The sequence below is a fragment of the Dipodomys merriami genome, unplaced genomic scaffold, assembly GCF_024711535.1.
Source record: "Dipodomys merriami isolate MVZ:Mamm:240054 unplaced genomic scaffold, mDipMer1.0.p SCAF_1, whole genome shotgun sequence".
NCBI classification, from domain to species: Eukaryota; Metazoa; Chordata; class Mammalia; order Rodentia; family Heteromyidae; genus Dipodomys; species Dipodomys merriami.
The window spans coordinates 129518087-129534484 of NW_027202270.1; the positions used below are offsets into that span (position 1 = coordinate 129518087).

The 16398-nt window shown below is 42.1% G+C and overlaps 1 protein-coding gene across 6 annotated transcripts in view; it reads right to left on the bottom strand.

Annotated features, from left to right (window-relative positions):
• Nucleotides 1–16398, bottom strand: part of Rgs6 (regulator of G protein signaling 6) — a 491090-nt gene that overhangs the window by 137680 nt on the left and 337012 nt on the right. For all 6 annotated transcript variants that reach the window (XM_070030921.1, XM_070030920.1, XM_070030918.1 and 3 more), the window contains exon 3: nucleotides 1977–2076. In XM_070030921.1, the coding sequence (XP_069887022.1) occupies nucleotides 1977–2076 (100 nt within the window). The remainder of the gene's footprint in view (nucleotides 1–1976; nucleotides 2077–16398) is intronic.

Here is a 16398-nt window from a genome sequence, read left to right on the forward strand (position 1 = left end):
GTTACATGTCCTTACATGCCAACAGGAATCTTCCTCAAAGCCTTAGGAGATCGGGGTGGGGTAGCACATTATCTTCTAGGTAGATAGGGGATAAATTAATGCATAGTTTGTGGATGAAGATATGAAGCTTGTCGTCACTTAGGTTTTTGTGTCTTTCAAATCCATAGCTCTTCTCTAGGACTTCTATCCATCACTTGTAATTTGTTCCTGGCCAGGACCTCCTGATTACTCTCAAAGTCTCAATGATCGCATGTCCAAAATCTATCTTAGGTTTTCTGGCCCTGATCCCTACTTTCTTCACATCTGTATACTGGATAAAGAAACATACCTATGGGCTGGGAAGGTTGCTCAGTGGTAGAGTGCTTGCCTTGCATGCATGAGGCCCTGGGTTCAATTCCTCAGCATCACATAAGCAGAAAAAGCCAGAAGTGGTGCTATGGCTTTAGTGGTAGAGCACTAGCCTTGAGCTGAAGAGCTGAGGGACAGCGCCCAGGCTCAGAGTTCAGGCCCCATGACCGACGAAAGAAAGAAAGAAAGGAAAGAAAGAAAGAGAGAGAGAGAGAGAGAAAGGAAGGAAGGAAGGAAGGAAGGAAGGAAGGAAGAAAGGAAGGAAGGAAGGAAGGAAGGAAGGAAGGAAGGAAGGAAGGAAGAAAGGAAGGAAGGAAGGAAGGGAGGAAGGAAGGAAGGAAGGAAGGAAGGAAGGGAGGAAGGAAGAAAGGAAGAAGGAAAGAAAGAAGGAAAGAAAGAAAGGAAGAAGGAAAGAAAGGAAGGAAGAAAAGAAGGAAGAAAGAGAGAGAGAGAGAAAGAAAGAATGAAAGAAACAAACATACCTATATTAAGTTAGATAATACAGATTGCCTTTTATGTGTTTGTGTGTGCAAGTTCTGGGGCTTGAATTCAGGACCTGGGCACTGACCCTGAACTTTTTTGCTCAAGACTTGCATTCTACCACTTGAGCCACAACTCCACTCTGGCTTTTTCAAAATGGTTAATTGGAGATAGGAGCCTAATGGCCTTTCCTACCTGGTCTGCTTTGACTATAATCCTCAGTGTCCTATGTAGGTAGGATTAAAAATGTCAGCTACCAGTACCCAGCTTCCTTTGCTTTTTATTAAATGTACTTATTTAAATTAATTAAGCCTTCCTGTTTCTTTTGCTCTTTTCTCCGTCCCTTGCTGACCCATATACATTGGCCATCCCATGTGTTAGGACCTGGGCTGTGTGTTCTACTTATACTCACTGCCTGAACTCACAAATCTCACAGTTCTGAAGACCATTGATACACTCATAATTTATGCTCAAAGCTCATACAAACTCCTTTAAAATCTTGCCCACATGCTCCGATGCCTCCTTGACAACATATATTCCAACTGGACAGAGAGCCTGCTGGTGAGAACTCTATAAATAACTCCAGATTAACACTGAATAGACAAATGAGTTGCTAATAATATTTCAACTGAACTTACATGCTTTTCAGTTCATAATAAAGTTATTGACTCTAGGTGTGTATTGTTACAACATTTGACCCACATACATTTGTGTTACCATCAGCATGGCCATGATGTGATGGTTCATGTCTATAATCTTGGCATTTAGAAGGCTGAGGCAGAGGATAAAGAGTTTGAGTCTAGTGTGAACTACATTGTGAAACGGTAATTGTCTCAGAAAACTGAAAACCCAGACTAAGATCCTGCTTTAACATAACTTTGTTAATATTTCTGTGCTGTTTCTCTTCTCTAGGCCTGGGTGCTAATGTGTCAGGTGATGGCTTGTTTATTCCCAGACACACTTGAAAGGCTGCTCATGCTAGGCCATTCCCAATAATTGGTCAAGGAACATCTTCTTCCTGGAAACTGAGATAAGGGTAACTCAGGAAATGCACTGACTCCTTTGCACTCATCACAGATTCCTAGCCACCCTGGGGTCACAATCTATGGGACACAGATCTTCATGACTCCTTGAGAGGAGTGCGTTACCTGTGACCACACTGGGGATTTTGGAGAGAAAGCTCTTGACCGTTCTGACGGGCACACCCCCCGTCTTGTCATCTTGCATCTTTGTAATGATGTCTTCGATCTGAAAAAGGTTAAAGGAAATCAGTGTTACTTCCTGCCACGCTGGTGCTTTCAGAGTCAGCACAAATGTGTGCGACGTGGATGCAGAGCTGAGGGAAAGCCTCCTCCAAGGGTACAAGAATGCCATCCCCCACCATACACCCCCAGTTCAACAAGGTAAGGAGGCAGCCATCCATGAGGGTTCTGATAGACTCCAATATGGAACTCAACATGTATGAGATAAAATTCTCCCTCTTATACAAACTAAGTCTATAAACAGGTGGAACCATTAGAAATTGCCATAAACAAATCCCTTAAAATGGTCATTTCTTGTGGCTTAATCAGGACTGTTAACACATCCTGATTATCACTAAGTTCAGGCAGGGTTGCCTTTGGAACAGACAAGGACCATACATCAAGACTCGAGAAGCCCTGATGTGAAGAAATTGGGAAACAGGCCTCAGTGGAGGTGGTGTGGAGATGGTCACCTTGAGTCATGACCAAGGGGCTTAAAGACAGGTTACTCTTCTTTGGAAAGAATATTTTATTAGCATCAATTAGCTATACAAAGGTGTGTCATTTTGATACAACCATCCATGCATATGATGTACTGAGATCACATTCACCCCCTCCATCACTCTCCTCCTCTCCCTCCTCCTTCCAAGACAATCTCAACAAACTTCCTTGTTCCATTTTCACACATGTACATTAAGTATTTCAGACATATTCTTCCTCTTTCACCTATTGTTTCCCTCCCACTAGTACTATACCATGGACAGGTCTGGTTTTACATTCATGCCTCTTTAGAACAAGGGGAGATTGTATTCTCAGAAAGACCCTGGTGGGCCATGGTCTGGAGTCAGGTGATGATTTACTGCTGAAAACACAACAGGGAAATGTGAAAGACCACTGAGTTCCCTGCAAGTGCCTAATTAGTAGGCCATTTTGTAGATAAGAATTTATAGATGTGATTCTCTGGGCAGAAATCTTAAGAGGGGGAGAGATACAAAAAAATTGTAAATGGGAAGAAATGATGGAAATGAGAAGAGAATACTTAGCATTACTCTATAATTTGTTCCATAACCAATAGAAATATCTTTGAAATATCAGGCTGGGTTTTCTGAAGCAGTCCTTAATGAAGTTATATTATCTTAAAGCTAGAAATTTAATCTGCAACTCATCTACTAGAACATACTACTGGCTGAAATTTGAAGTTAAGTGATTTTCTCAAAGACACATGACAAAAAAAACCTGTTTGATAGAAATAGGTAAGTTTGTAGATACCAAGTTGGGAAATGGTATACCATCATCACCATCATTATCTGCACCAAAATATATTTAGAATTATGTTCTAAGTACTTTTTGCTTAGCCCTCATAAATACTTTAGAAGAGATTCCATAATTTGCTTGTGTTTCTCAGATAAAGAAACTAAGATTTAGTGAGGCATTGTAATCAGGGTTAAGTTGTGGAAATACATAAAACTCTAAATATCAGAGGCTTAACACAACCAAGTCTATTTCTCCTTGCTACATGTCTAGCAACATAGGACACAGATCATTAAATGGAGGTACTCTGGGACTGGGTACCTGGGACAGTCACCATCTTGAATGTGGCTGATCATTGTGTCAGAGCAGCAAGAAAGAATTCTGGGTATTAAATGGTACAGCCCAGAAGCTACATAGAATGTCTTTCCCACAATTCATTGGATATAACTAGCCATGTGGTACCACTGGATCACAAAGGAGTCAGAGGACTCAGCCCTTGAGATTCCAGGAGGGAGGAGAAGCGAATATTGCTGGTCCACAATCACAACCACTGCAGAGGCTAAGCGACCATCCCCAGCATCACCAATGCCCACAGCTGCCTAGTGGTCCCAGCTCTACTTCACAACAAGATTCCTAGAATACCAGCCAAGCAGAGAAGTTATTCTCCTTCGATATTTCTTGGGTTTGCCTGAAAATCCTGAGAAAGAACTGTCTAGTCCTGCCCTCTTAGGGCATGGGTATCTCCTAGGATGGAGGGTGGCTTTCGTGAGACCTAAGGCTATTCAATTATAGTGGAACATCCACTTTCAGCCACATTCATGCTATTTACCTCAGTGATTGCTGGACTCTGGCTCAGCAACTTGGACAGGTTTGAGCATTACTTATCAGTAGTTTAGAAAACTGGTCATTTTCAGTCACCTGTGCTGTTGATCTAGTGTATTCTTTGAAACTAGAGGTATCCGTTTTCTTGACAGTTTCTATGGAACATCCAGAAGATTATTGAGAATTGGAGAGATACAATAATGCAATTCTGTTAGACCTGTGAGTAAACATCAGATGAAATAATTTTCCACCTCTGTTGCTGCGGACGACAGCCAAAATTTACCTGCTTCTCAGGAGTAAAACACCCCTGACTTTGGGATGATTTTCTTTTTGTCAAAATTACAATATAGGAGGATCCTGATAAAAATGTATTTATTAAAAATACTGAAACAACCGCAAAGACTTGGCAATTAGAATCATGAAATATTTGAACTATGTTATTTTTGTTCTTTGTTCCTTTCTATTAGTGTACATGAATTGTGGAGAATTGGGGTATTATTGGGTCCAATTCTTTTAAAGAATACAGAAATTCAATTACAGCATTTGCAATCTTTTTGAAAACTCTTTGGGGCTGTGCTAGTCTAGATAGTTTATTCTGTTTTTGTTTTAGAAACATTTCTGACAGCTGTGTTTCATTCTGGAGCAGGTCTACTACCATGTCAGCTAATAATACCTTTCTGAAAATCCTGGTATTCCACCTCTAGCATTTTCCACTCATTTATTCCTTGATAGATTAGTATAGTGCTCTCTCTCTTTCTTCTTCCCCTCCCCTCCTTCTTTCCCTCCTTTCTTTTTTCTTTCTTTCCAGTTGTGAGACTTGAACTCAGGGCCCACACACCCTCTCTGACGTTGTTTGCTCAAGGCTAGTGCGCTACCACTTTAAGCCACAGCTCTACTTCCAGTTTTCTAGTGGTTAATTGGAGATAAGAGTCTCATGCATTTTCCTGCCTGAGATAGCTTTGAACTGCATTCCTCAGAATCCAGCCTCATGAGTAGCTAGGATTACAGGTGTGAGCCACCAGTGCCCAGCAAGTATAATATATTTTATCTTTAAAAAAATGGTAACTCTTGAGCTGAACACAGTGAATCATGTCTGTAAGCCCAGCTACTTAAGTGAACTTCAGGAAGATTGTGGTTTTGAAATATGTATACTAGATCTAAGTAACACCATTGTAACCTCATTGCCATTTTGGCATCTTAATAGATGATGGGACCCCGTGGTCTTGCTGCTACTCCCACAGCCAGACCATGCACACCTGGCATGCCACTAAATCTTTCTGGAGTCACTCAAAAGACCTTTGGAAGTAAATGGAACTGGATGTAATCAGAACTCCCCAACAGACCCTCTAGGTTGTGACAACACAGAGGGTTTTGGCTTGGTATCAGTCTATTGTTAGTCTTCCTGACTGGGATTGTTCTTTGTCAGATGGTTCTGACAAGGGCACCCATCTAGTCTTGGTAAGACATTGGATGTCATTTTGTCTGTCTGTCAAGCTGTGTCCTTCTATGTGTCCCTCTCCCTCCCTCCCTCTCTCTTTCTCCCTCTGCCCCCGGCAGCACTAGCTTTTATTTTTCTCACTCTGTTCTTTTTTGTTTTTTCGGCTGTGGGCCTAAACTCTGGGCCTTTGTGCTGTCCCTCAGCTCTTCACCTCAAGGCTAGGGCTCTACTACTTGAGCCACAGTGCCACTTCCGACTTTTTCTGCTTATGTGGTACTGAGGGAAAAAACGCAGGGCCTCATGCATGCAAGGCAAACACTCGACCACTGAGCCACCTTCCTAGCCCCTCACTTTGTTCTTATAGTGTCTGCACCAACTGAGCTTGAGTCTGTCTCAAGAACCAGGGTTCTTTCCATAGTAAGCCCACTGTCCCCCAATCCCCAGGGATATGGGGGAATCCTAAGGGACACAAGATAATCTTTCTGTGTAATATAATTTGACCTCAGTAAACATCTAGGTCTTGGTTATCTGTAAGAGATTCTGCTTGTTCATTGGCAAACATAGTTGTTTTTAAGCTTTTGTTTTTCTAACTCTGACCATGTGGTTCTATAGTGCTATGGGCAAAAGTATCTCTTGCCACTGGAATTCCAGAAAACTTAGGCCAATACTCATTTTTAAAACCTAAGCACCCTTTAAAACCTTTGTGCACAATTGTGTGTTTGTGTGTGTGTGTGTGTGTGTGTGTGTGTGTGTAAATGTGTACAAAATAGTCTGGTATTTTGATATATAAAAACTGTCAGTATGGTGTGTAAAAAGGTAGTTTTTCTATCAAACTAAAGTGCTTCTGATTTGTATGGTGATTTTTTGATATTTTTTATATTTCCTGAAATCATTTGCTTTTTGACTTCAATTATAACTAGTACTTGCACTGCCTGTGACCAGCTGCCAAGTTTTTTAAAATGGGCAAGTTTAAACTAAAACTACAAAGAAGGTCATCAGATTTGGGTGTTAACAAATGTTTCAAAGGATTATTATGCTGCATTAAAAAGGAAGTTTTGTTACAAGGTTTTATAAGGGTTATTTTAAAAGCAAATTAAAGCAAAGGAAGTGTGTAAAGAAAAAAAAGGAGTTTTTTTAAAGCCTTGGGAAAGGAATGAGGAGACAAAAATGAATTTTTTTTGGATAAGAAAAGATTTGGAATTAAGAATTATTTAAATGTTTATTCCAAAATGGAAAAAGGGAGAAATTAAGAATACTCAAGGTTTGAGTAAGCAGCAAATGGTATAAGTATGTCTTGAATTTATGAGATAGGGCTTATTAGTAAAGCTAGTGAAGTTGGTATCTAAGTTGGCTGTGATTTAAATAAGGTCAAGACAAATACACTGATGTAAAACTAACATATTATTCTTTATGTCCAGCTATGAAAGTAATTGTTTATTACTAAGTTTGTCAAGTTTTTAATGACATAAAACTAAGGTATAACTAAACCAGAGTTCACTTAAGTATTTGTTTATGTCAAGGTCTTTCAAATGAAGACTGTTAACTGGAATGTTATTTTGCTGTTTCCAAGATATAGACCGCCTTGGATACAGAGCCATTTTCCTGCATTCTTCATTGTAATTACAAAGGTTTGACTTAGTAACAATGGTTTCAATTAGTCCTAAAGTGCTATATTTAGTTAAATCCTAAAAATATATGATTATTTAACCAGTTGCTATTTCAAAACTCTCATTGTGTCTACTATAGAGTTTTTGCCTTCTGTAGCAATTATAGGCAGGCCCACAGAGGGACAATGACTCTTACAAGTTTGTCAGATTTAACTTTGATTCTTAATAAACTGCAGGTAAGCCCTGCTTAAGAACTATTTCTATGGATCTCCTTGTTGCTTCAATTGGAAATAAAGGGACTATTTGGGAAAGACTATTTTGATCTATTATGTACCTCCCCTCCACTGGTGAAATTCAGCCAAATGGACACATCATCCCAGCAATGAGAAAAAATGCCCAGTAACTGGGTGCTGGTGGCTCACATGGTAATCTTGGCTACTTGAGGGATTGAGATCTGAGGATCTCAGTTCAAAGTCAACCCAGGAAGAAAAATCCCTATTAGACTCTTGTCTCTAACTAGCAGAATGCTGAAAGTGATGCTGTGGCTCAAAGTGGTAGGGTGCTAGGTTTGAGCAAAAGAGCTCAGAGACAGTGCTCAGGACCTGTGTTCAAGCACTACAACCAAAACGGAATATCAACTAGGACAAAAGCTTGTCCTGGCAACAACAGAGCATCCAGAGGCAGTTGGAAAAAAAAACTGCTCAGATAAGAGGGGCTGGTGTAGATCCTGAATGGAGTCACTTTCAAAAGTACTCAGAGGTGGGAGGTCATCAGAAAATAGTTGATAAGCCTGCCTATCTAATGCTCATACTTGTACATGTTGTAACTGGGCAGGAACTTACAACCTTGCCTATTAATCACTTGTTGTAGTGGGTAGTAAAATGCTAGGGATGTCAAACGGGGGATAGTTCAAAATTAACAAAAATACCAGCCCCCAGTATCTGCTCAAGATCCTAATTGGCAGTACATTTTCATCTGGCACCAGCCACATGAATTCATCTGGTGAGGAAAGGAGGGTAAGGCTGGAGTGGTAGTAAATCAAAACACTCTTCTGGACATCTGGACATCTGGGCATGATAGATCTCACACACTCATGTAAAGTGGTCTTAGTAAATATCTGTGTAGATTCTAAATATGCTTTCTTGGTATTATATGTATAAGCAGATGTTTTAAAAAGGCAGTTTGTTGGTTGATGATAACTTCCCAATAAGGCAGTGACCTAAGATCGTGTCCCTATTGAGAGCTGTCTGGAAGCCTTCACAGGTAACTTAGGCATTGTGAATGTCAGCAAAGATCAGGTTCCTTAGTCAGACAGGAAAATGCTTTTGCAAACTGGAGTGCTAACCTGGCTTCACTGGCCTGCTGTACAAAAATGGCTTTTATACTTCTTCAGATCAACTTTTTCCTAGATGGAAGGGACCCTATACAGTTTTTCTTAGTACCCCTACAACTGTAACTCATTTCTTGATGGGTCCCAACTTTAACAAAGCCTGAAAATCTGCCAGCATTACAATATAGATGAATTAGGTCTGTTTTCCCACTGTCTCCATCTTCTGGCCTGGAGCATACTGCCAAAGGTATCTCCTTAGTAAATTCAAAGGCAAAAATGATGAGACAAGCTGTCCTTCAATGTAAGACACCTTAAGACATCCTTACTGCAGCCCAAGGAGAAACCTTCACAGTTGTAAAAAGTTGAATGTTGTCTATATAACTCTGCCCTTGACTTTAATGAGCTCCTTACCTATGGTTCTCTGGAACCACTTGGTTAAAAATTGCTATTTTCTTTTTGGTACTAATACATGGGAGATATTTGTTGCTCTTTATAGTTTCTGTAGTTTGTTATCTTCTGTAAATTCTCATACGGTTTCCTTTCCAGTTTAGAGTTAAAAAAATGCTCCTAGTGATATCTGATCCTGGCAGTCCAACAACTGAAATTCCCCTGTCACCTCTTGACAAGCACGACAAGACTTCAGGTCTCTGTCAAGGCAGGGCCAATACCACAATTCAGGTTGAAGCACTTATAGAAGATGGATCGTCGCCCTTAAGACTGAGGGACCAAAGTCATTTTGGGAGGAAAAATGAGGCAAGATAGATAAAAAAGTAGGCATGGGAAAACACTACTAATAAGTACAGCCCCCTACCCCCTTGTGTGTAGGGACTGCACTTACGAGAGATGGTTAGGTGTCCAAGCCTTCTATGTCTGCCCAGGAAATCCTAGTCTTACTGGAAGAAATCTCGTTTCCAAAAGTTATTACTCTGATACATTGTCCTATCCATAGGGAATTTTGTATTAGTAAAAGGAGATTGTGTAGCTGCTGCCACTGCCTGAGAAGCTGCCTTAAACCCAGTGAGGCATTTAAATATTTTATTGACTGTTCCCAGCTCCAGCCTGACATCTAAGCCAGCATATTGAGAGGAAGCAACCAGGAGAGCATTGGGAGACTGAAGTCAGGCCCTCACTTTAGCTTACTTAATAATGCTTCCATACTTAAGTTTCTGCAGAAATTACAGACAAGCCAGCCAGAGGCATATCCACAGGTCCAGGAGACACTGGCACTGCCCATCCTGAAGATTCCATCTCAGTTAAGAAGTTCATTAAAACAGCCTCATTTCCACTTGGAAGGGACCCCAAATCATCTGACCACTCCCACCACGGGGTGTGCTTGCTTCCATCCCACACAGCTAAAATTTACTGAGTCGGGACAAAAGGTACTCACATGCCACTTCGGATCCACTGAAGCTAAGACTTTTGCATCACCCTTTCTGTCAGCTTCTTCTCTGGAATAAGTCTTATTTGTATGACACTCTTTTGGTGGAATATAGCTTTGTAAACCTTACCCAGTCTGACCTGGGAAAGGATTTCTGGTTATGTTTAAGTTCAAAGCCTACTTATTTTATGGGTACTGGTCATTCTGAGCCAACTTCAACTGCTGGAGGCACCTCAGACTGCAGCTGGGACCAGCCCAGGCTTACTCTTGGGGATATATGCAAGGAAAGGGAACTTGTATTCTATCTCCTTCTTACACTCTCTAACGATCCTCACTCCAAGACCTCTGCAACAACACAGTAAATATAAATTCAGCCTCCCCCCATTGGCTAAAGCCAAAGGATGATGCCTAGTGGACCTGTACAGACAGCCTGACTAAATGTAACTCTGCTGAGAGACTTAACAATCATACCCACCCCATACCCTGTGTCCTGGTGCTTATGATTTTCCAGGGATATGTATACAGTGAAGAAAAAGGGAGGGCCTTTATCTTTTTCCCTGATAGAATCACCAGATGGACACAAGCACCCCCAGTTCTGGTCCCCATCCTGGTTGGACTAGGACTAGTAAGAAAGGGCCACTGCTATGGGAACCAGTGCCCTATAGGGAAACTCATATCCCAAGTCAATTTGGATTTAGATCATCTGGAAACATTAATCAGGGGGCTAACTAGACAAGTTAGTCCTCTGGCAAAGTTGTTTTTACAAAACCAAGGGGATTGGGTCTACTGTTCTTACCATGGCGGGGGAGGGCAACGAGGGGTGAGGGACTCTGTGCAGCCTCAGGAGAGACATATTTTTATGCTAATAAAACAAGTTTAATACAGGAGAGCCTTTCCATGGCGAGATAAAACATAGAAATGAGGAGGCAAAGGCTGGAAAATTCCCAGAACTGGTTCTAAAAATTGTTTAATTGGTCCCCATGACTAACAACTCTGATATCTGATATCTCTTGGGTATGTATGAAGAATCAATAATTTGATTTCATAAAACCAGTGGGGAGTGAACTATGGATACTAGAACTAAGTAACTCAATCTTGTCCTCATCACCATTTTGGCATCTTAATAGATGATAGGGAATTTTTACCCAGTTCTAAGAACTCTGGAGGTGATGTAAGGCTTTCTTTGATCTGCAACCGTGTGGTGGGCTGTTAAGCACTATAGATGTGATATTCTTTGAATTGCAGGTATGCTATAAATTGTTCAGCTCCAGGAAAGTTTTGCTCTAGAGAATATTTGCCCTTGGTTGTCCTTGATTGTTCCCCCTAGATAGCTTGCTTCAGTAGAACATGCTTTGCCAGTCCCCATACCATGTGACATCTGCCTTGATGTGGTTTTTGCCTTTATAAGCTTTGCAATAACTGCATTCAGGGCTGCAGGTTCTTTGAGAAACCAGTCTGCCTGCAGTTGCCAGCTTTCTAATAAAGACTCCCAATTCAACCTCTCAAATTGTGGCTTCTCTGTATCTCACTGACCGAGTTCCTGTAAAACAGTTTGGGGTCAACTCAGGGAGACAAGGGAAAGTGGATGAGAGAGATCCCCATCTGAATCAATAAGCTAGATGTGGCGGGGTGCCCTGTTTTCCCAGCTATATAGGCAGTATAAATTGGATGACTCTGATCCAGGCAGCAAACGAAGTAAGACATTGAAAATAAACAGGATTGGAGGCATGGCTTAAAACCAGTGGGGTACTTGCCTACCATGTGCAAGACCCTGAGTTCAGACCCCAGTACTTTCAAATAAAAGATAAAAGGACAACTCTTAACCTTCTATGTATTCAGTAGCTAACCATGATTATAGATATGTATGTATATAGACATGCACACAGATACACAGACACACAGACACCTCTCCTCCTTCATTGGATTCAAATCCTTTTGTAGCCAAGGACTCGCCTGGGTTTTCAGTTTGGTTTTGTGGAGTAACATTGCTGAGGATTTGCTTACTCTGGGCCAGGCACAATTCTCAGTGTCATTTCTGTAACTGGATTAATTCTCATAGGAGGAGGATTTTCAAATCCATACTTTATAGGCAGGGGAACTAGTATTCTTCCCAATCAACCTCCTTTGCAGGAACAGCATTACTGCCATGTACTGGGGCCAGAGGCTCAGCACAATCCTGCAGGTACAGAGGAGATGCAGAGACTCAATCCAGACAGGCAGATTCTCAGTGGACTCAGGGTAGATTTCTGAGGCTGTCCTGAACTCAGGGTTGGTTAGATCTGTCTTCCTATGGTGGACCACAGCTCCTGAACTGGGGTGGGAGAGATGGGAGGTATATACTTATATTGCCTTGACTGTTCTGTTCCATCTAACTTTGGCCATCTTTTGTTCCTAGGGGAGAGCAAAATCAATTCTCTGCTATCCCTTAATGGGAAGTTCTGTCATTAGGGAGCATGTTTGGACCTGAGTTCCATAATGCCGATCTACAAGCAAGTGACCCTTACCTGACAGCCAAGTGAGGCAAGGAAACCATGGAGCCACTGGTTCTGCCTGGATGGGCAGCCACAATCTACAGCCCTTCTCCACGGAGCTCAGAGCTCAGGGCTGACACGCAGGTAAAGTGCTCCCAAACAGCAGGAAAAGGGAAGCCATTACACACTGCACCGTGGGGTTGCTTTTAAATGAGAAATACTGCTGAAAAGGCAGACACAATTCACTGAACTCATTAGCCATGAGAGAGAAGATGGAAGAGGAGCAATCCATGTTTTGGAAACCGGAAGCTGCAGAGGGGTCACAGGAAGAACTGAGGGCCAGGGACCCTTAGCATCACCAACATGCTCTGTTGATCTTGGATTGAGTTGTTTAATTTCTTTGGATTTCACATTCCTTATCTCCATAACAATGAGGGGGTTTGCTAAACTAGGAGAGGCTTCTCTGATTTGATGAGTGCCAGCTTGTGTTTGTGAAGCTGGGTGTCCTTGGCTCATGCCTGTAATCCTAGCTATGGAGGAAGCTGAGATCTGAGGATTGTGGTTTGAAGCCAGCCTGGACAGGAAAGTCCATGAGACTCCTATCTCCAATTAACTATCAGAAAAGCCAGAAGTGGAACTGTGGCTCAAGTGGGAGAACACCATCTTTGAGTGAAAAAACTAAGGGATAGCATCAGGCCCTGAGTTCAAGAATAAGTAGTATTGACACACACAAAAATGTGTCTGCAAGAAATGAGAAGAACAGGACTCTAGGCTCTTCTCCAGGACACACATCTGGCAGGAGGGTCCACTCAAAGCACTTTCCTTCCCCATGTTCAGAGGTGCAGGCTGGGGAAGTGTGTTGGGCTGGAGCAAGAAGTTTCTGATGTTTTTAAGAACTCCACAGGAAAAGATGACATTGGAAGCCAGATGCAGGCATGGCCCAAAGAGCCCTTGGCACTGGTCATTCTTGCCCATCTCCGGTCTGCCCACCTCCACTTGTATGGACATCGCGCTTGACAGAAATAACGAAGGACCCATATTCATATTGTTTATGCAGACTAATGATCCAGTGAACTAATATATGTAGCTCATCTAATATTTCCTACATGGAAAAGTACAAAAATTTCAAGTATAGGATTGCAATTATGTATAAAAAAATCCATGTAGGGGCTGGGAAGGTGGCTCAGCGGTAGAGTGCTTGCCTTGCATGCCTGAGGCCCTGGGTTCGATTCCTCAGCACCACATAAGCAAAAAGAAAAAAAGCTGGAAGTGGCGCTGTGGCTCAAGTGGTAGAGTGCTAGCCTTGAGCTGAAGAGCTGAGGAACAGCGCCCAGGCCCAGAGTTCAGGCCCCACAACTGGACCCCCCCCCAAAAAAAAAAATCCATGTAACTTTAGCAAAGAAAGAAGATTGTGCCTCAGGCATGAAGGTCTTTTAGTCTTTTTTTTTTTTTTTCTTGAAGCATTTCACCTTGACTTTGCAATCAGCTGCCTTTTTCTCAGTCCTGGTGACTGTCACTTCAGTTCTGGCATTTCATTAGAGACTCCTTCTGTTCTAGTGTCTGTACCTGAGTCCAAGTGGCTCTGTGGGCATCCTTGTCAGCTGGAGCTGGCCAACAACCAGCACAATTGTTAACTCCAAATCTGCGTGCTTCACTGAGCATGCTCCATGCCACATGTCCCCCAGATACTCAGGCTGGCTCTCTCTTTCCTTTCAGAAAACACAACACACTGCTAACTTCTAAATCTATCCCAATTTGTTGAGTACTTTTTTGTATTTTATTTTATTTTTTGTGTGTTGGTACTGGGGCTTGAACTCAAGGCCTTGTACTCTTGCTTGATGTTTGCACTCAAGGCCAGTGTTCTACCACTTGTGCCACACCAATACTTCTGGCTTTTGGCAGGTTAAAATTGAAAATAAGAGCTTGGGCTGGCTTTGAGCTATAATCCTCAGATCTCAGCTCCTGAGTAGCTGGACAGTGAGCCCTCACTGTCCAGCTCGCTTACCACTTCCATGGCGATGAACTGAGCATCTGAAAGTGGCAGACCCTGTGTTAGCTTCTACAATTAGAAAAGCAGGCAGCAGAACCCGCATCTTTCATTAGGGACAGACACATTTCAGGATGTGACTCAGGCCTCTAGGGGCCTTATCAGGAATGTATTGGAGGCAACAGGGCCACATATGGGCTCCAAACACTGCCCCTCTACTGCCAGCCTTATCTTTGCTTTATATCATGTTTTGTACATAGCCAACCTTGGGCTTGATCTTCCTAGCTATACCTCCTGTGTAACTACAGATGAAGTTGAATCAGAGGTCTCGCTGTCTTTTTGCCTGGGCTGGCCTCAAACCTCCTTCATCCCAATCTTTGCCTCCAAGTAGCTAGATTACAGAAAAACAAACAAAAAGAAACATCAAAAGACACCCCCCCCACCCCGCTGCCCCCGCAAGCATACATGGCCTGTTGTTTGAAATGGGGCATCATGAACTTTTTGCCTAGGCTGGCCTGGAATTGCAATCTTCCTAATCTCTGCCACTTACAGAGGTGAGACCACAGATGTGCACCCAGGAATCCCACCTTATGGGTTTCATTAAGACCTTGACTATGATTTCTGTGGTCTAAAAAGAATGGAGGGATTCTACATGCTTGATCAAATGGTTTAAAATTGCTTTTGAATCATAGTATCAGTCTAGGACACTTTTTTTTCTTTTTGCTGGTCCTGAGGCTTGAACTCAGGGCCTGGGCTCTGTCCCTGAGCCTCTTTGTGCCCAAGGCTAGCACTCTATCACTTGAGCTACAGTGCCGCTTCTGGCTTTTTCTAGTAGTTTATTGGAGATAAGAGTCACACAGACTTTCCTGTCCCAGCTGGCTTCAAATGGCTATCTTCAGATCTCAGCCTCCTGAGTAGTTAGGATTACAGGCACGAATCATGGGCACTTAGCTAGTTTAGGATACTTTTGATGGTAACCAACCGCCACCTCCAGAAATGGGGCTATTTTCTCCACCTGGCATGTGTCTGCATTGGTGGTAATGACATCACTGCAGCTGCTCAGTTCTACAAGAGCCACCATCTTGGTCCCTCTCATGGTGATGAGCTGTTCTCTTCAGTTTTAGGCTCTTCTATTCCATTAACTGAGGGAGGAAAGGGGAAAGGGTTGTATAATTCTTTGTTCTATTTGGGTACAGCATATTCCTTTCTAGAAGTTCACAGCAGATCAAGTCTCAGACCAGACCAGAGTCACATGGCTACACGGAGCTGCAAAAGATGATGATGGGAAGAGGTTTTAAAGCTTTTCTAGTTATTGTATCACATGGAAGCAGGGGAGGGGGGAATAGAGGTGGGGTTGGGTTACCCAAATCTCACTGTATGCAACAAAGAACTTGGAATTAAGAGCAATCATAAAGGATGGTTAGGCCCTAGTTCTCTGACTTGTCCACACTGAAGCCTATGCAATGCTATCAAAAGGGAAAAATGTAATTATTTCTTAACTCTCCAACTTAAGATCTATCCATGGTATCCTAAATCTGAACCTGCTATAAGCTTCTTTAAGGACCCTTCATCTTCTTTTTATATCCATTATCACTTTAATTTGTATTTGCATCTCATATAGATTCTCTAAGGGTTCAGGTGACATTTCTTGAATTGATAATAGAATGAATACAACAAAGTGAATAAATAAATATTAACACAAGTACTCTATTCCTGAAGAACTTTAACCTGGATGCCAGCATACATAATATATTCGAAAAGACTTGGAGATATTCAATTGTAATCCAAAGTAAATTTTGTACATTTAAGATCATCTTGCTTTGGGAACAAGTTCTATAAACAGCCATGTCAAGATTTCCTGAACTTCTGCAATGGTCTTGAAGGAAGAGCTCCCCAGGATCCTAAGAATCAGATGCACATGGAATTATTCCCCAGTGAACCATGCCTGGTACAAGCCAAGGCAGATGGTTGAGGCACCATTATTTCCTTGGTGGCTGTGGTTTTAACATTACCATATGGAGTGTTTCAGAACTTCCTTCTACGGG